This window comes from Scyliorhinus canicula, chromosome 3 (assembly GCF_902713615.1).
Source record: "Scyliorhinus canicula chromosome 3, sScyCan1.1, whole genome shotgun sequence".
In the NCBI taxonomy this organism is placed as follows: Eukaryota; Metazoa; Chordata; class Chondrichthyes; order Carcharhiniformes; family Scyliorhinidae; genus Scyliorhinus; species Scyliorhinus canicula.
The window spans coordinates 74,527,671-74,547,457 of NC_052148.1; the positions used below are offsets into that span (position 1 = coordinate 74,527,671).

The 19,787-nt window shown below is 49.8% G+C and overlaps 1 protein-coding gene across 2 annotated transcripts in view; it reads right to left on the minus strand.

Annotated features, from left to right (window-relative positions):
- ca9 (carbonic anhydrase IX) overlaps positions 1 to 19,787 on the minus strand; it is a 191,918-nt gene that overhangs the window by 82,673 nt on the left and 89,458 nt on the right. For both annotated transcript variants that reach the window (XR_005459945.1, XM_038790747.1), the window contains exon 6: positions 2,659 to 2,722. Coding sequence is in view for 1 of the 2 variants with exons in the window: in XM_038790747.1 (XP_038646675.1) it covers positions 2,659 to 2,722 (64 nt within the window). In the remaining variant the exon portion in view is untranslated. The remainder of the gene's footprint in view (positions 1 to 2,658; positions 2,723 to 19,787) is intronic.

A 19,787-nucleotide genomic window follows, 5' to 3' on the forward strand; every position in this document is an offset into this window, starting at 1 on the left:
TATCGCTGAGCCTCATGCCAGGCTGGACCCAGCTATCCTGAGCCTCGTGCCAGGCTGCACCCAGCTATCGCTGAGCCTCATGCCAGGCTGAACCCAGCTACCCTGAGCCTCGTGCCAGGCTGCACCCAGCTATTGCTGAGCCTCATGCCAGGCTGGACCCAGCTATCGCTGAGCCTCATGCCAGGCTGTACCCAGCTATCCTGAGCCTCATGCCAAGCTGGACCCAGCTATCGCTGAGCCTCGTGCCAGGCTGGACCCAGCTGCCGCTGAGCCTAGTGCCAGGCTACACCCAGCTATCACTGAGCCTCGTGCCAGGCTGGACGCAGTTCAATTCCAGCCTTGGGTGACTGTGTGGAGTTTGCACGTTCTCCCCATGTTTGCATGGGTTTCCTCCAGGTGCTCTGGTTTCTTCCCACAGTCCAAGGATATACAGGTTAGATGATTTTGCCATATTATAATTTCCCTGTAGCGTCTAAATATGGGGGTCGGGGTGTAGGACAAGGTAGCATACTCTTTCAGACGGGCTGAATGGCCTCCTTCTGCACTGCAGGGATTCTGTGATTCATGTTATTTCACCTCAGGATTTGATCTCTCCAGTGTTCATCTTATTGGATTTCCATCCTTGAACCTCCGCAAACTCCAAAACTAATCTGCCCTATAGTCTGAAGTTCTGATTGAATTTGCTCTCCGAGATCCGGCATTCCCACTGGGATGATCGCCTTGGCAGTGGGTCCATTTGAATATAAGCAGCTAATCCCCGCTATGAGCTGCAATAAATTCTCTCTCTATGGATAAATTTGGATTTTCTGCTGATCAAATTCTCCTTGCTGGAGCTGGGATCCTTCCTCACGTGTGATCTCCAGGACCATACAGGGTGATATTGTGCACCAAACAGTGATCATTCTGTAAAATCAGTGCAGGTGGTGACATATTGTGCCCTTTGATCATCAATTTCCATTTGAGGCTTCGTACCCAGTTCATCTAGATTTTTAAATGAAGCAGGATGAAATAAATGGAAAATGTACTGTTATATATATATCACCCATCTAAATTATTGACAGATCAAAAACACCATGGCATAATCAGAATGGGGAAAACTGGGGACATCAGAGAAAAGGGGAATCCACAGATCATTTCAATTAGAAGAAGAACAGCTGTCTCAATTCAAAAGCCCAAGCCCCAAAGAACTGTAACCAAGGGCTTACTAGTGTTTGCATCATTTATTATGATTCTAGGTTTTCTGGTGGCATCGCATGGTCCGCCATATCTTTAAAGTCATCTTTGATAAGATAATGCTAACTAACCCCACAATAACTAATTAGATAGAGCCAGCAACAAAAGCCTTGGTTGCAAGGCCCAAGGAAGCAGGGGCACCAGAGACACACAGAGGACCCGCCCGGTGCCCCCACAGTGGCAACAGTGGGCGTTGCCCTTGGGTGGGCTGCCTGATGCCAGCCGGCAGGTGGCAGCCAGTTGGGTGTTGGGGCGGTATGGCAGAGAGTGGGGTGGAGGGTGACAGGATCTATATGGCCGGTGTCACTCTGCAGAACCAGTGGCCAAGCTGGGTGGTTAGTGGAGTGCGCAGCAAGACGGCTGCCTTGCAGGCCGCAGCAAGGTGGTCTGTGCCTGGACACCACCCCAGTCCCATGGGGGGGGGGTCACCCCGGCCACATGGTCCATTCCCCAACCCCCTCCCCCGGACCTGGCAGGAACCCCCCCTCCCCACCCCAGCCAGCTAGGCCAGTGTCCAGCCTGTAGTGATATTCAGATGTCAATATACATGATCAATGTATATAAATGTAGTGCAGTCATTTCAACACTAGATGGCTCACAGTCAGATACTATAAGAACTGGTTTCCCGCCTTTTCTAAGTCACATGATAATGTGATTCAGAACAGTGAACCAGCAAGACACAGAATAGCTGGAGTGAGAGAAATTAGAACTAGTTTGTTATAATAGTGTATAGTTATATAGTTATCTGTATTGTACTTTAATTCTTTATTGTTAGTTTAGTATTGAGTAAAAGGACTCACAGTGTATTATTTTATTACTCATTAAATAGTTAATCGTTCAACAAGAATACTATTGGTCATTTTATCATCCTGGTAGACTCAAGAGTAATATATATATTTTAAATGAGTTATTATTTAAAATATAACATCGCCCGGCAGCCCAAGGTCGCACCTCTCTGTGTCATACCTCCTCTCCCTCATCAGCCACGATGCCAGTTTCATTACTTTTAAAAGCACAAGTGAAGTCCGCCATCATTGGAGGCAGATTATTGTGGAGGGGCGGAGGGTCGTGTCTGTTAATGATATGCAAAAGGTCTTTACTATACGTGCGTTCCGGACTGCAATGATGCCGCTATCGAAATGGCGGAGAATTGCGATTTGACGTCAAATTGGTGCTCACCATGATTTTGGCATTGGAACCTATTCTCCACCGAATCTCATTTTGTGATTTCGGCATCAGCCAAAGGAGAACCCCACCCAAAGTTTTCAAGAAAGATATTGGTGCTTTGGTCAACCTAGAATTACTTGTACTCAAGGTGACTGTTTACTTGCCAACAATGCAACAATAATTCCAAATGCACTCCTTGATATAAATAGATAAATGCTTTTGATTGTATGTGTGATAAGTCAATTAGCAATCAATTACCTTCTTCAGCAATGTCTTCAAGTTTATCAAAAATGTGATCATAATGTTTATTTTCTTCTCCAACCTGCAACATAAACACATTGGGTTTGGATTTTGTTAGAAGGAAAGTACCAAAAAACTAGAACTAAACCCACCTCCGGCCCGCTGACGTCCAGTTTTAATGGAAGCAGCATGAAGAGTGGGTGGCCAATTTGCTCCTGATGAGCTGTTTGATTATTTGAATATAATTAAGAGGCTATTTGCATTCATTTGAACAGTCAGTCTATTTTAACAACAGGTGGCTGGTTTTCCTGGGCCTTAAAGGAGGTGTGTCTTCATAGTGCTGCTTGTGGGCCAGGAGGGCAAGAGTGTTTCCTTTAGATGAAACAGGCCTCCCTCCACCTGCCATTCCTGTGATCTGTTTGCTTGCTGCCTGACCACCATTAAACCCCTCAGCCACCACTAGACCCTGTCAGACAGGACACTGAAAATGTTACTTTTGCTGCAATGAGTTAAATAAATAATACACATGAGGTACTGACATCTTACAGAAAAGATCTTCCAGCAGCAAATGTGGAAGAATTTCATTTCGCTGAAGAGCATCTTTTTACTTCTTTTAAATTTGAATTCCTATTTTACATTTTTTTTATTGAGGCACTCTAAATCAGGAGAAACATGACTTCTGGTAAGCACAAGAAAATACACATCAAGGGCAGGTTGTCTGTGAAGAATCGATGTGACTTTACAAATTGGTATTTTCCCCTAAATAGAGCAACGTCATTGTTGCAAACAGGATCTGAGCCGATTGGTGAAGCCAAATGCGAGGCTTGGAGCTTTTTGTTCTGAAGAGTTTATTGACTGGTTCAGTCACACCGCTCTCCTCTCACGCACCCGGCTATCCCTATTCATACTCTCTCTGATAAGACAAAAACTGTAAGTTAAACAAAAATGAGAGGGAAGGTTGCCAGCCCCTGGTACAGCACTGGAACCAAAAACAAAACGTCAAAAATAAACTTCACTATATCCCCTATTTAGACTCTTAATAAAGCAATAATCAATACGTTGACAGAGGGTGACAGCCTCCAGTGAGGCACTGTAACTAAAATAAAATCTTCAAGGAAGCTTAACCAAAATATCATTTCTGGGGGTAATCTTGCATCCCAGATCCCCTATTTATATGTGCTGAAAGAAAATTAACACCCATTACCCGTTTCTCCAACATTAACAATGTAATTAACATTAACAAACATTAAGAATGTCATTGATAACACATTGACAATTGTGAACTAGAATATCTTCTCACTTAAACTGGAGTAAACAGGATTCAGTTTCAAATAATTTTCCGACATTGTTGCTTGGCTCTTTCTGGCACAGGAAGTAATTGCACTGAAACACTCCTGTCTCTAGCTTAATCTCCATATCTGCAAAGGAAACAAATGTGACTTGGCTAATGCCAGACTCCCCTGGGAAGCTAATGTAACTCAATCTAAAATTTGAAGTCTAGATTTTCTGAGTTCTATGCAGCTATGGGAACGTGATGTGAGCCATGGCATGGAAGGGTCTTCATTGGTGCAACCATTCCGGGATGTGGCCTATTTTTTGAAAATGTAGCCTTATGCATTTTACAGTTTATGCAATTGAAGAACTTAACCCTTTGTATTAACTGTACATACAGTAGATCCAACACAAGCTGCACCCATTTATTGCAAAGCAACGAAAATCAACAATGCCAACTTGTATTTATATAGCACCTTTATTGTAGTAAGCCATCACCCAAGGTGCTTCACAGGTTGCGTTATCAAACTAAACTTGATGCTCAACCACACAAGGGGATTTTAGGGCAGGTGACAAAAAGCTTGTTGATAGGTTCGCTTTTAAGGAGCATTTCAAAAGAGGAAAGGCAATAGAGTGGTGAGTTAATTGAAGATCTACAGATAATTAGGGCTGATTCAGTGATCTGGACTTCTACTAGGGGGCTGTGTACAGAGGGATTACAGGATCACGTTATGGGCCTCAACACTGTAGAGTTATTCTCTGACTCACATTTCCTGCAGTGGGATTTGATGTCATTAATGTGGCCAACATTTATTGTCCATTTCTAATTTTCCTTGAGAAAGTGGTGGTGAGCTGCCTTCTTTAATTCATGCAGTCAATTTGGTGTAAGTACACTAGCTGTGCTGTTAGTGAGGGAGTTCCAGGATGCTGCTGCACTGGCAGCGAAGGAGTGCCAATATATACGATGGTGTGTGGCTTGGAGGGGAACTTGCAAATGGTGGTGTTCCCATACATCTATTGCTCTTGTTCTTCAAATTTAGTAAAGCTCAAGGGTTTGAAACATGCTGGCGCGGAGCCTTGGCAGGTTTCTGCACTGCATCTTGTAGATCCATGGAATCCCTACAGTGCAGAAGGAGGCCATTCAGCCCATCAAGTCTGCACAGATCCTCCAAAAGAACACTCCACCTCAGCTCACTCCCCCGCCCCATCTCCGTAACCTCATGTGCATCGCGCAATTCACCGAACCTGCACATCGTTGGACACTAAAGGGCAATTTAGCATACACAATCCACCTAACCTGCACGACCTTCGACTGAGGAGGAAACCAGAGCACCTGGAGGAAACCCACACAGACACAGGGAGGACGTGCAAACTCGACACAGGTAGTCACCCAAGGCCGGAATCAAACCCGGTTCCCTGGCGCTTTGAGGCGGCAGGTCTAACCACTGTGCCGCCCGTGCCGCTCTGGTACACACTGCTGCTACTGTATGCTGGTGTTGAAGGGAGTGAATGTTTGAGGTGGTGGATGGGGTGCTTTATCCTGGATGATGTGAGCTTCTCCAGAGTGTTGAAGAGGCCTCAATGATCTAGGCAAGTGAAAAGTATTCCTAATTTGTGCCTTGCAGATGGTGGACAGATTTTGCAGAGCCAGGACGCGAGCCCTTGCCACAGAATACCCAGCCTCTAACCTGTTCCTGTGGTCACAATATTTATGTGGTTGGTCGAGTTCAATTTCTGGACAACATTGACTGTGAGGATGTTGATAGTGGGTTGGAAGTTCAGCAATGATAATTTCGGTAAAAGTCATTGCCTATCACTTGTGTGACCCAGATGTAATTTGTCACTTATCAACTCAAGCCTGAATGTTGTCCAGATCTTGCTGTATATATGTGAGGTGTTATGAATGGAACTGAACAATGCATAGTCAGCAGCGAATAACCTCACTCCTGAGCATATCGTCAAAGTAGCTTCATTGGTGAAACAGCTGAAGGTGGTTAGACCCAGAACACTACAATGAGGGACTCCTGCAACAAAGCTTTGACTTGAGGTGATCTATCTCCAACTGCAGCCATCTTTCTTTATGTTAAGTATTGCAGCATACTACAGACAGAGCTAAATAATCCAGATCAGATCAAAGCTCTGCTGTCCTGCCATATCCAGTCATAAATGGTGGCGGACAATTAAACAACCAACCTCAGGAGGAAGCTCAATGAATATCCCCATCCTCAATGATGATGGTCCCAGCACATCAGTGCAAAAGACTGGACATTTTTTCACATTGTTGGGTAAATGCCAGTGTTGTAGCTGTACTGGAACTGCTTGGCTAATGGTTGCAGATAGTCCTGGAACACAAGTCTTCAGTATTAGAGTCATAATGTTGTTAGAGCTCATAGCCTTTGCTGTATCCAATGTCTTCAGCCATTTCTTAATATCATGTGGAGTGAATCAAATAGGCTGAAGACTGGCTTCTGTGATCATGGGGTGCTCAGGAAGAGGCTGAATTGAATCATCCACTCATCATCTCTGGCTGAAGATGGTTTCAAATCCTTGCCTTTTGCGATTTCACATTGCAAATGACAGCAACACAATAGATCACGTTACAAACAGATAAAAGGCACATTCTGTACTGATATCAAATAGCGTTTCACACTGTTAGGGGTGGAATTTATGTGTTCGCTAACTGCCTATGATCAGTGTGTTTTGCATGTGGGGGGCGTTTTCTTGCCCTCGGAGTAATTTTCCTATTTTAAATAATTCCAGCAGCAAGCTTTTTGGGAATTTAAAAATAAGAAAGATTATTTATTATCACAAACTTGCCCTAAAAGGTTAAAATGTGATGCCTCACTCACGTGACTCACCCACACAACGTTTAGGTACAAATGAGGGGAAAACAATGCAATTACAATTTATGATTGCCCCAATCAATTTCCCAGCAGGTCAGTAGATGATTTGATGCTTTGGTTGAAGTGAAGGTATTGTAAATCGGGGGTGTTCCATAAGCTGGGAAGCCTCTTGGACTTAAATTTCCAGGAAGTTGGCTCTCAGGCAACTTGAAATTGGTTCTCAGGTGAATTTGAAGTTGGAACAGGTTTGGGAGAGTCCTCAACTCACTTTCAGGATATGGCTGTTTATTACCTTGGCTGCTTAGTTGACATAGCTGGTTCGACAGTTGCCTGATGAATCTCTGTCTCTGAGCAACCTTTTGGTGAATTTTTGAAGTGGACCACAAACTAGCTTCCTCACCATGTGGCTTGCACAAGTTCAAAGTCATTTTTTTCAAAAAGGGTGGTATGTTGATTGTACATCCTGTGTTGTCATTTGGCAATTTGAAATTTGCCCAGTCTAGTTTGAATGAGAGACTATCATAATACAATGGAAGACTATTGGGAATACATTTTCATTCGTCAAACACAAACTGGGGGCGATTTTCAGCCCACGATCGGCGTCAGAGAGAACGGCAATACGTACGGAAAATTCAGAGAGACTCGGGAAACGTGATTCTCTCTTGAGAGATTGCGTTTCTCCGATTTTCCTCACCCTCGCCGGTGATGTCATGAGGTTCTCACCCACAAAGGGCGGGAACCTCATTTAAATGTATTGTAATAAATTTTAAGATTAGTAATGGACCTCCTGCCACATGACGAAACATGCATACCTCGCTGACGTGAAGTCACGTTGGCAAGGTTTATCGCAGATTTTTAAATACGGGGTTCAGTTGAGAGGATCAGTCTGGGGACACAAAGGTAAATACAGCCCCCGGGCGAAGAGGAACATGGTCGGACAGTGCCCCAGAACTGCCTCCGGCACAGATTGACACTGTCAAACTGGCAGTGCCAACCTGTACCAAGGGCAGGCCCTCACAGTAGCCCCACTTGGGGGCAGGGACCATTTATGTGTGGTGGGGGGAGAATGGGCAGTGATAGGGGAACTTGTAGACACAGAGGGGAATGGCCACTGAAGTGGGGAATGCCTGCGATACGTCCTCAGTGTTGGGGGAGGGTTCCGATGATTGGCCAGTCAGGACGGTAGCCCCCGATGATGGTCCGATGGGGGAGGGTCCTAATGATTGTCCTATTTGGGGGGGGGGGGGGGGGGGGGGGGGGGGGGGGTAGACTCCAATGGTGGTCTGGTGGGGGAGAATATAGCCTCAATTCTGACCGGAATATCCCAGGAGTGTGAATGGCATTGAGGAAGGTTGGGTTGTAAAATAGTTACACTTTAAACTGTTCATTTACTTCATTTACTTCCGAGATAGAATAGAGTCGTGGTCTAAAAAATAGCTGAGCAGCATTTATATCCGGGTACCAATAGGCAAGACCCTTGTGATTCAAGTTGCCATGGACATGGGCTTTGAGAGAGAAAGGGTTTTAAAATATTCCTGAAAACTCACAGTCACAGGAACATGCCAGAATCAGGAATAGGGAGAGAATAGCTAGAAGCCAGCCATCTCTAAGATGCAGGAATGCGGGTGGGAACTCGCAATCGGATTTCAAAGACCAAATTCATGGCGATTTGAAACCAGTCTGGCAAATTCACGTCACTTCTGCAAGGGGCAGGACCCCCAGGAAAAAATGCTCGTGGTGAAAGACAGTCTGAGGTGAAAGTTATCAGGCTGGGAAAGGAAAGGAATGGACGGTAAAACTTCAGGAGCTAAGAATCTCTTTGGACTGATTCCAGGGAATTGAATTACTACTTAAAGCATAGTGTAAATTATACTCGTGAAGTGGAATTTTCAGTTGTGCCAAAATTGAAGGGAAACGTTGTATACTCTTGTTTCAAGTTTAAATTGTGCACAGAAATGAACTGGATTTTCAAATTGCTTTCTTAAAAAGTTTTCAGTTCCTGCAGGGATTGTAACAGAGTTAAGGCGTAAAGGGCACGATTCTCCGCCTTGTTACGCTCTCGCTCAAGCAAAACGAGGCCGGCGAATAACGCGAGAGGCAAAAAACGAGAACCGCACCAGGCGCCAAACAGTTTGCGATGCAACCAGCCCGCTCCCGTAGAGTGGCGAGAAACCAATTATCACCACTTTACCCCAATTACCCCTACATTGGATAATCACCCGTTATCCAATCGCCTCCTGTCTTTCAGCGGCCTCCCCAGCAAGTGGTCACGCTGGCGCCGATTAGTACGCCTTTTGAAAAATGTGAGCCTGATGGAAGGGCTTCTGTGGAGAGCCGAGAAGGTGAGTATCCATTTTTGCTCACAGGTAAAGAGCCCAGGAGCAATAGGCTTGCCACCCCAATGCTCGATTGGAGGTTGAGGGACCTTCGGCTGGGGGTGGGGGGAGGTGTTGAGGTGGCAACCGCTCACAGCACCACCATGCCAACCCCTGGATCATGTATGCCCATCCTGGGGTAACCCTTGTCCCTGTCCGCCTGCCCTAACGACCACACATAACCCCAACCGACAGAGGCTGAGGCCCCTGGCTGCACGGCTGAAGGCTATCGCTAATAGGGAATTGGCAATCGTGTTTAAGTGAGCACTTCACAGATGGCAAGTGGATTCCTGTGGGTGGTTAGGCCATGTAGCATGTGGGAGTCATTGCCTAACATCCCAATCACACCCTGATGGCTGGCCACTGTGCTTGAACGCTGCGGGAGGCAAAACCACATACGCAGCAGCCAACATCCGAATACCCAGGGGATGGGACACAGCTCCGAGAACATGCCCACATCCAAAGGGTGGGTGAGCGCCACAGGGAGAGAGGGTATCGTGCCTGGCGAGATGGGCAAATGGTCCGGAGGTCAGCCCGCATTGCGGGAGAAAATGACAGAGACATCATTCTAGTTGTGCTAAAAGATGTTTAATGTGTTGCACAATACCCCACTCCCAAGGGTGCTGCGTCCCCACCCCCTCCAATCCCCAGCCCCCCTCCCCCCACACCCTTTCCCCCCGTCCCTCAATGATCCTCACCATGCCTGGCCCTCCTAGCTCTACCACTACATCTAGATGTTTCCCCAGGATACACATCTGAGGTTGGGACAGCCAGCCTGCTTACCTCGTCCTGTGATCTTCGATGTCCCTGATGGGCGTCCTCTGGGGGCTCTGGGGCTGGAGGACCACGGCTCACTTGCTGACAGCACATGCTCAGCCATGCCGCCCTGTCCCATGTTCTGATCTTGAGACGCAGCCTCATCAGGGGGGTGGAACTCAGGGGAGCTGGTGGCCACCGTCGCCACTCCATGCGACGGGCCCGGGTTGGCACTCAGTGCCCCCTCCTCCTGCTCGGTGCCCATAGGGACCTGGGGTCCACCTTGGGATGGAGGGGCAGCTGGTTTGGGCCCCGGCTACCCCTGCATCATCTGGCTCTGCCAACCCTGGCGGCTCCCCATAGTCCAACACCATCATATCGACACCCTTGGCGATGTTCCTCAGTGACTGGGACAAGCTCTGCAGCACCTTGCCGATGCCCATCTGAGAGCGGGACATTTCCCACAGAACCTCATCAAGGTCAGCCTGGTACTGGGTCACATCTCCCAGTGAGTCAGACATTCTACTGAGACCCTCAGCCGTGGCCAGCACCGACTGCGCAAAGTCTTGGACATCTTCACTAATGGTGCTGATATTGTGCACTAGGCTCTCCACTGCGATTGCCACCCTAGCAGTGTTGGCCTCAGGACCGCTCATTGCCGGCTACATCTCCTGCACCTGTAGCTTCTGGGACTCCTCCAATCGGCTATGAATCTGCTGGAGTGATGCTGACATCTCCCCCTGAATGTCCCGGCTGCTCCCTATCATCTCCATCAGCTCCGGGCAACCCTGTTCCAGAGGTTCAGCATCAGGCTGGGACCCAGCTGGATCTTGGGATCCAGCAGGCTTCTGACTGCTGTCTCACCTGGAGGTTCCTGCCTCCTCCAGATGTGGATCATCAGCAGTGTGGCACGACAGAGAAAATGCTGGAAAATCTCAACAGGTCTGGCAACATCAGTAGGAAGAGAAAAGAGCTAACGTTTCGAGTCCGATAACTCTTTGTCAAAGTGTGGTGCTCACCAGATTATGCCCCAGAAGCCTGTCGACTAACATGTCCCTCCGAGGTGTGTGTGTACCTGCGCTGGTGGAGGGCGGGGCCGATAGCTGTGCCGCAACTATAACGGTTGCATCCTCGGAGCTCTCCTCCAAGGTGTTCTCGTCGGAGTCAGAAGAGGCGGCCGCGGCACTGTCTGCTGGAGGACCTGCAGGAGAATGGACATGTGGTCAGTGGGAGGGATGGGTCAGTCAGTAAGGCAACTACAACTCACGTTTGACAGGTCGTTCGGGTGGAGCCCGGTGGTTCCTCACCTCCATGGCATTCACCACCCTCCACGTAGGTGGCCGACCGGACCTTGGCCACACCAGTCCAGGGCCCGCTCCTCCAAGGAGGTGCGGATTCTTAAGACTGGAACCCTCCGCCAGTCTGCGCCCTCTCCCAACGATTATGGGAGAGCTTTTCCTGAGGATTCTTAGCTACACATGTGGTTCACACTGGTGGGGGAGGTTGGGAAGGGAGGGTTGGGGTGTATTGAAGGGGGAGGGCTGGAGGAAAGGTTGGGGGTCACATGGGGAGTTGGGGGGGGGGTGGATGCTCCCTTGCGGGGGGGTGCGGCGTTGGTGTCTACTGAATCGTGCTGCCTTATGTAGGTCGTTGACCATTCTCCTGCACTGGAGGCTAGTCCTCCTGGCCATACTGAGTGAGCTGACTGCTGTCACCACTTCATCCCAGACAGCACTGGCTGCCTTGTGAATCACCTTCCAGGACCCTCGGGGGAACAGGACAACCCTCCTGGCCTCCACAGCGTCCAGCAGCCTCCCCAGGTCAGCATCTCCGAATCTTGGGGCCGGTCTCCTGGGTGCCATTGTTGCGAGCTGGCTGGGGTTGGCTGAGCAAGAGCAGCTTCAGTGCTGCTCGATCTTGTTAGCGGGGGGCTGGCGAGCGCAGTGCCGGTGATCCTGCAGGTGAGCCTTCATTGTGATGAGAAGCCCGTGAGGCCGCGTTCAGTGAACCATTGAATTGCGTTGCTGGCCTCGCTGGGTCAAGCGCTGGGAAGCTCGCGGCAACTGTCGCTTGCTACCACATTTAAAACTATTTCTGGAGAATTGCGGCCATTGTTTTATATGACCTGAGGTTTACAGTGCCAGGACTGCATTGGAATAGTCAACTCTAATGGCAATAAATGAGGAATGAGGGTTTCACCAGCAGCTGAGCTGAGATGAGTGAAGTCAGCAATATTACAAAAGTGGAAAGAGGCAGTCTAATTGTTGGCACAGATGTGAGGTCAGATACTTATCTCCATGTCAAATGTGACACCAAGGTTGTGAGCAGACAGGCTTGATTTCAGTTTGCTGCCAGAGATGGAAGTGGAGTCGGAAGCTGTGAATTAACTTCGAGTGGGGAACGAAGAAAATTGCTTCACTCTTCCAAGACTTTATTGAGGGAAGTTTCTGCTCATTCAGTACTGGATGTTAGATAAATAGTCTATTAATTTAGCAACAGCGGAGGAATTAAGAGAGACGTTGGTGAGGGAGAACTGGGTGCTGTCAATGTACATGTGAAGACTAACACTGTGCTTTCAGTAGTGTCACTGAGAGGCAGCATGTTGATGAGAAATGGGAGTGGGCCAAGGATAGATCCTTGAGGGGCAGCAAGAGGTAACAGTGTAAGAACAGGAAGAGAAACCATTGCAAGTGATATTCTGGCTATGATTTTATAGAGAAGAATTAAATCAGATAAGAGCAGTCCCACACAGATGGACAAAGATAGAGAGGCATTGGAGGAAGATGCTATGGCCAACTATACCAGAGGCTGCAGACAGGTCAAGGACAAAATTACCTTTGTGCTGATATGCATAAGCAATCATGTAAGTAGTAATAGGAACCACCTCCAACCAGCAGGTGGCAGTATAGAACAACCATGTGACACTGTTACCTCAGGGAGTCTGGAGATAGTCGGCATACTGGATAGTAGCAATTGTAGTAGCTCTTAGATAATAGTAATTTATAGAAAGTAGATTTTGATAGTTTTCTTATTGTTCTCTGACCCACATTATTGTTTAACAATAAACATTTAACTAGCCACGAACTAGATGTTCTCTAGTGCACTAATTCTGTCCGGCCACGCACCAGAACGTAACATAATACCAGGAGTGGTTTTGAAGGTCTAACATGGTACCAGGATTGGTTTTGAAGATATAAAAAGACCACAGACCTAGATAACATAGGGTACTGACAGATATCGCTCAGCGCACTGCTAGTCATCAAAGTCAATGATGGAAGGTTTAAAGACACCACACCAGTTTCGAGTCACTGATAATGCAGATGCAAATTGGCACACTTTTAATCATCAATTCACATTCAACATAGCAGCTCTCAGTTTGCAGGCACAACCCGATGAACTGAGAATAGCTTTGCCGCTCATTGTAGCCGGTCCACAGGCGATAGAAATCTTTAATACTTTCGCATTCGATAATGAAGCTGATAGAAATATCTTTGACATGGTCATGAAAACATTTGATCGGCATTATACACCGAAAAGCAACAAAATGTTTGAGCAGTATGTTTTTTAGCCGCGTATACAACAGGCAGGTGAATCGTTCGACAGCTTCTTAACAGACTTGAGGTTAAAGGCTCAAACATGCAACTTTGCAAGCATCAATGATCCGTGATCAAATTGTATTTGGGATTAACAATGACAAAGTTCGTGAAAGGTAGATGAGGGAGAATGAACTCCAGCTCGACGATGCCATCAAAATCTGCCATGCCAGAGCACTAGCTACGCAGCAGATTAGCACTATAAGCCTAAAGAATTTTGGTATGAAGATCGGAGATGCAGCCGACGCCATTAATGTTGTGACATGCCCCAAGGCAAGACACTGTCCCAGCAGCAGTGGCCATTTTAAATGGTGATATACCATCAATTCACTTCACGACTGTGAGAACGAGTGAACATAAGGCTTTATTATCCATGAACTCACCTGCCAGTGTCTGCTGTACAAATGAGTGCCACCCACAGATAGCCTGTCTATATATCGCCCCGGGGAGGGTGGAGCCAGAGGTGGAGCCCACCGAGGTTCCAGTCCAGTACCTGGAAGTAGACCATATTATCATTTCCGGGTCAAGGGTCACAGCACTATACAGACAGTTCATACTTAGGTGAATACATTCACCACATTCACCCCCTGTTAAAAAAATCAAGTCCAGTGGGGGTGATGTGGGGTCATCAAATATTCAGTCTTCCTGGAGGCCGGATCATTATTTTAGACCTCCTCAGCTCTGGCGATGTGGCGGGCACGGTTGTTGCAGATGGTGACTCCAGGGCGTGTTGTCTGGAGCTTCAGCTGGGCGTGTTGGAGACAATTGAGGGGTGGGGATAGGCAGGGGTGTGGTGGGTGGCGGCAGTGCAGGCCTGGGACAATACAGGAGACCCAGGGGGGCGAAAGGGGCGCCGGGGGTGGCGGTAGGCTGTGGGGGGGGGGCGCATTGGCTGGGGAACCAGCTGGCGCCAGGTCCCGTAGGGAGACCATGTTTTGCCATCCGCAACGTAGGCGTACTGGGGGTTGGCGTGCAGCAACTGGACCCTCATGACTAGGGGGTCGGTCTTCTGGCTCCTCGTATGCTTCCGGAGAAGGACAGGTCCTGGGGTTGTCAGCCAGGATGGAAGCGAGGCCCCGGAGATGGACTTCCTAGGGAAGACAAACAAATGGTCGTGAGGGCTCTCGTTCGTGGCTGTGCAGAGGAGCGATCTGATTGAGTGGAGGGCTTCGTGGAGGACCTCCTGCCAGCGGGGGATTGGGAGACTTCTAGACTGGACGGCAAGAAGGATGGTCTTCCAGACCGTCGCGTTCTCCCTCGCCACCTGCCCGTTTCCCTGCGGGTTATAGCTCGTAGTCCTGCTCGAGGCGATACCTTTACTAAGCAGGTACTGGCGCAGCTCATCGCTCATAAACGATGTGCCCTGGTCGCTGTAGACGTACAAAGAGAAACCAAACAGTGTGAAGGTGCTGTGCAGTGCCTTTATAACAGTGGTGGAGGTCATGTCGGGCAGGGAACAGTGAAGGGGAAGCGGGAGTACTCGTCAACAATGGTTAGGAAGCATATATTATGGTTGGTGGAGGGGAGGAGCCCTTTGAAGTCAATACTGAGGCGCTCAAAGGGCCTTGTCTGGCTGATAGAAGTGCGGTTTGCACTCCGCGCAGACTTGGCAGTCCCAGGACATGGCCTTGACCTCCTCGGTGGAGTAGGGCAGATTGCGGGCCTTAATAAAGTGGGTAAGCCGGGTGATCCCCGGGTGACAGTGTTCATCGTGGATTGCCTGAAGTCGGTCATCTGGCGCGTGGCGCATGTGCCGTGGGACAGGGCATCGGAGGGCACGTTGAGCTCCCCAGGGCGATACTTGATATCGTAATTGTAGGTGGAGAGTTCGATCCTCCACCTCATCATTTTGTCATTTTTAATCTTGTCCCGTTGTGCGTTGTCAAACATAAAGGCTACCGACCGTTGGCCGGTGACGAGGGTGATCCTCCTACCGGCTAGGTAGTGCCTCCAGCGCCGCACGGCTTCCACTATGGCTTGTGCTTCCTTCTCGACTGAGGAGTTTCGGATTTCGGAATAGTGGAGGGTTCTAGAGAAGAATGCTACTGGCCTGCCCGCCTAGTTGAGTGTGGTGGCCAGTGCGAAGTCTGACGCATCGCTCTACACCTGGAAGGGGACGGACTCGTCCACCGCGTGCATTGCGGCCTTAGTGATATCGGCCTTGATGCGGCTGAAGGCCGAGCGGGCCTCAGCCGTCAGGGGAAATGTAGTGGTTTTAATAAGTGGGCGGGCTTTGTCCACAAAGTTGGGCACCCACTGGGCATAGTAGGACAATATCCCCAGGCATCGTTTGAAGGCCTTAAGGCTGTGTGGAGGGGGAAGTTCCGTGAGGGGGCGCATACGGTCGGGGTCGGGCCCTAGGACTCTGTTTTCCACGACATAGCCGAGGATGGCTAGCCGGGCTCTGTGGAAAACGCACTTCTCTTTGTTATATGTGAGGTTGAGGGATTGGGCGGCCTGGAGGAACCTCTGAAGGTTGGCGGCGTTGTCCTGCTGATCATGGCCGCAGATGGTAACATTGTCCAAGTACGGGTATGTAGCCCGCAAACCGTACTGGTCCATCATTCGGTCCGTCAATTCTGAAAAACCGAGACCCCGTTAGTGACGCCGAAGGGGACTCTGAGGAAGTGGAAGAGCCGGCCGGCTGCCTCGCATGCAGTGTAGTGGCGCTCTTCCGGGCAGATTGGGAGCTGGTGGTAGGCCAACTTCAGATCGACCGTTGAGAACACCCGGAACTGTGTGATCTGGTTGACCATCTCCGCTCTGCGGGGGAGGGGGTACGCATCCAGTTGCGTGAAACGGTTAATGGTCTGGCTGCAGTCGACAACCATCCGATTCATTTCTCCAGTCCGGACCACCACCACTTGTACTCTCCAGCGGCTGTTGCTGGCCTCGATTATCCCCTCCCTCAACAGTCGCTGGACCTCCAACTTGATAAAAATCATGTCTTGGGAACTGTACCGCCCGCACAAGTTGGCAACAGGCTTACAATGGGGAGTGAAATTCGCAAAGAGCGAAGTGGGGGGGAACCTTAAGGGTCGCGAGGCTCCATACTGTGAGGGGGGGGTAAGTGTCCGCCGAACTGTAGGGTCAGGCTTCGGTGACTGCATTGGAAGTCTAATACAAGCAGTGGGAGAGGGGGGGGGGGGGGGGGGGGGGGGCACAGAGGTGAGGGAGGATGTACAGTTTAAAATGGGCGTACTCAGAGCCCTGCATCGTGAGGTTCGCGATACAGTACCGAATGGGATCTGACGGCAAGGGTGATTGTTTGGGATGCAGAGTAGATGTGAAGGGAGCAGTGCCTTACCGTGTCAGGGTGAACGAAGCTCTCCGTGCTCCCGGAGTCGAAAAGACAGGGGGTCTCGTGCCCGTTGACCCGGACGACCATCAGAGAACTTTTCAGGTGCTTTGGCTGAGACTGGCCGAGGGTGACTGCGCCAAGCTGTGGGTAGCCTGTGCGATCGGAGGTATCGGAGTCACAAAATGGTGGCCCCCACGAGTCGCATGTGTCGGGCTGGGTCGAGATGGCGAACAAGATGGCCGCCCCCATCGGTCACACATGTCAGTCGGTGTTGAAGTCGGCGGCCAAGATGGTGAGGCTGATGACGCGTCTGAAGGGGGCGCTCCCGGCAGGCACGCAGCCACATTGCGGGGTTTGCGGGCCTGTAAGTCCATGGGTCGGGCCTAGTAAGTTTTCGACTTCTGGACTTTAGGTCGGCCCAGACAGACTCTGACGAAGTGTCCCTTTTTGCCACAGTCGCTGCCCGTCGCTGTGCGGGCTGGGCAACGTAGCTGGAGTGTTGACCCTGGCCGCAGAAGTAGCACTGCGGTTCCCCGGTCCGGACGGACAGCCGCGCGGCACAGGCCTGTGACGTAGTCGGGTTTGGTGGGGGCCGCGTCGGTGGTGCCCACGAGGGGTTCGCTGGGTCTGCGGGGAATGCGCTGAGGCTCTGGTAGTTTTACCGTGTCCTGCAGGTCAGTGGCCCCGTTTTCCAGCAGGCGCTGCCTGATGTAGTTAGACTGGACCCCAGCCACCTAGGTGTCCCGGATCTGCAGCTTCATGTGCTCCTCGGCCATCAAATCCCGGAAGTTGCAGTGCCTTGCGAGTAGGGTCAGGTTCTCTAGGTACTCATCCAACGGTTCCCCAGTGTGTTGACGGCGAGTAGTGAGGAGGTGTCGTGTGAACACCTCATTTACGGGTTTCACGAAATGCGCCTTCAGGGTCGCGACCGCCACCTCGTACGTGGCAGCTTTCTCTATCATTACGGAGATTCGATGGCTCACCCATGCGTGGAGGAGGCGCAGCTTGAGGGTTTCAGAGGGAGGCGTTGCGGAGGAGTCGAGATAGGCCTCAAAACAGCGAAGCCAGTGGGAGAAGATCTCCTTTGCCTCTGTTGCTCGTGCGTCGAGTTCGAGTTTATCTGGCTTTAGAGTGGCTTCCATGGTGATGTCGCTGGATAATAAATTGATATACCATCAATTCACTGCGAGACTGTGAGAACAAGTGAACACAGGGCTTCATTATCCAGGAACTCGTCTGCCAGCGTCTGCTGTAAAAATGAGTGCCACCCACAGGTGGCCACTCTATATATCGCCCTGGGAGGGCGGAGCCAGAGGCAGAGCCCACCGGGGTTCCAGTACAGTACCTGGAAGTAAATGGTATTATCATTTCCTGGTCATAGGTCACAGACAGTTCATACTTAGGTGAATACATTCACCACAAACGGGTAACAGATACCACCATTTTGTGCAAGCGTTTGGCAACAAGCATTTGCAAAGACAATGTGCAGCATTTGGAAAAGTGTGTTCTAGATGCAACGGTGAAAATCACTTTGCAAAACAATGTTTTTCAATTCGAAAATCTGAAGTACAAAATGTCATAATATCCTCTCATGGATATAATGAGATGCAGGCAGGCAGTGATTGACACACAGGATAACCAATGAACACACACGACACAGAACAACCAATTACCAGACAGGACACCACCACTATAAAACACACGCGGCATTAAGACTCTGCCTCTTCTCACTGGATACAGCTACGGAGATAGAGTGCACAAGGCGATGAGCACCATCTCCATGTGATAGAGAGCTAGTCTGGTCAAGACAATCTGAGGTTATCAGTTTAGATTAATAGAGTGTCAACCCACAGCAGATTATGTACAACAAGCAAGTTCAATAAAACAGTGTTGGACCATCTCCTGTGTCAGACGCCTGATCCGAGTCTCACTGCATCCAGTGACAGTCGACGTTAGACCAACTCAGATAACACATGGTACCAGGGAACTATTAACTCTAATGAACCTACCTTGAGTGACTCTGCAACGACCAGCAAGCAAACATCCAGCGGCATGGAAAAGATCCAGCGCCCTCCGCAACTCCGGATCTCCGGCAACCTCGGCGCCAACTTGAAGGTCCTTCAAACAGAAGTTCCTCCTGTACATCGAGGCCTCTGACCTTGATGCAGCATCGGATGCCAGAAAGATCGCGCTGTCCCTGTCGACTGCGGGGGATCACGCCATCCACATCTTTAACTCGCTCACGTTTGCTGCGGGCGAAGACAAGACGAAGTTCAAGACAATTCTGCTGAAATTCAACAGCCACTGCGAAGTTGAGGTGAATGAGAGCTTTGAACGGTACATCTTCCAACAGAGGCGTCAGGGTGAAAGATGAATCTTTTCAGTCCTTCTTGACCCATCTCCGCATCCTAGCGCAGTCATGTAATTATGACTCAGCGGCTGATTCCATGATCCGGGATCAGATCGTTTTCGGGGTGCAGTCCGACTCCCTGCTGGAGCAGCTACTCAAAATCAAACAGTCAACCCTCTCCATCGCCATCGAAACGTGTGTTGTCCATAAGCATGCCAGAAATCGTTACTCCCACATCAGGGCAGCAGAAACTGCAAAACTGGCCTCCCACGAGGCAGGAAGGGTGCAGGCCATCGCAAAAATGCAAGGCCTGAGCATCGAGGAGAATGGCCGTTTTGCGCGCTTTTCCCGGGTCCCCACGCATGCGCGGCACGACCGGGAGGACGATGAGGCCGAAGACCTTACTGCGCATGTGCAAACATCGGCCTACCGCACTGCGCATGCGTGACGGCGCACAGAACACACTGACGTCAGCGTCATGATGTGTCCACATTGTGGTTCCGCCCATTTAAAGTGACAATGTCCAGCCAAAGGCAGGTGATGTCTACAGTGTGGAAAGCCTGGGCATTATGCAGCCCTCTGCAGGTCCGCTCCACTGAGCAACAGCCAGCGATCCCAGCTGCAGCGCAGACGTGGCCGCTGCATACAACAAGGCAT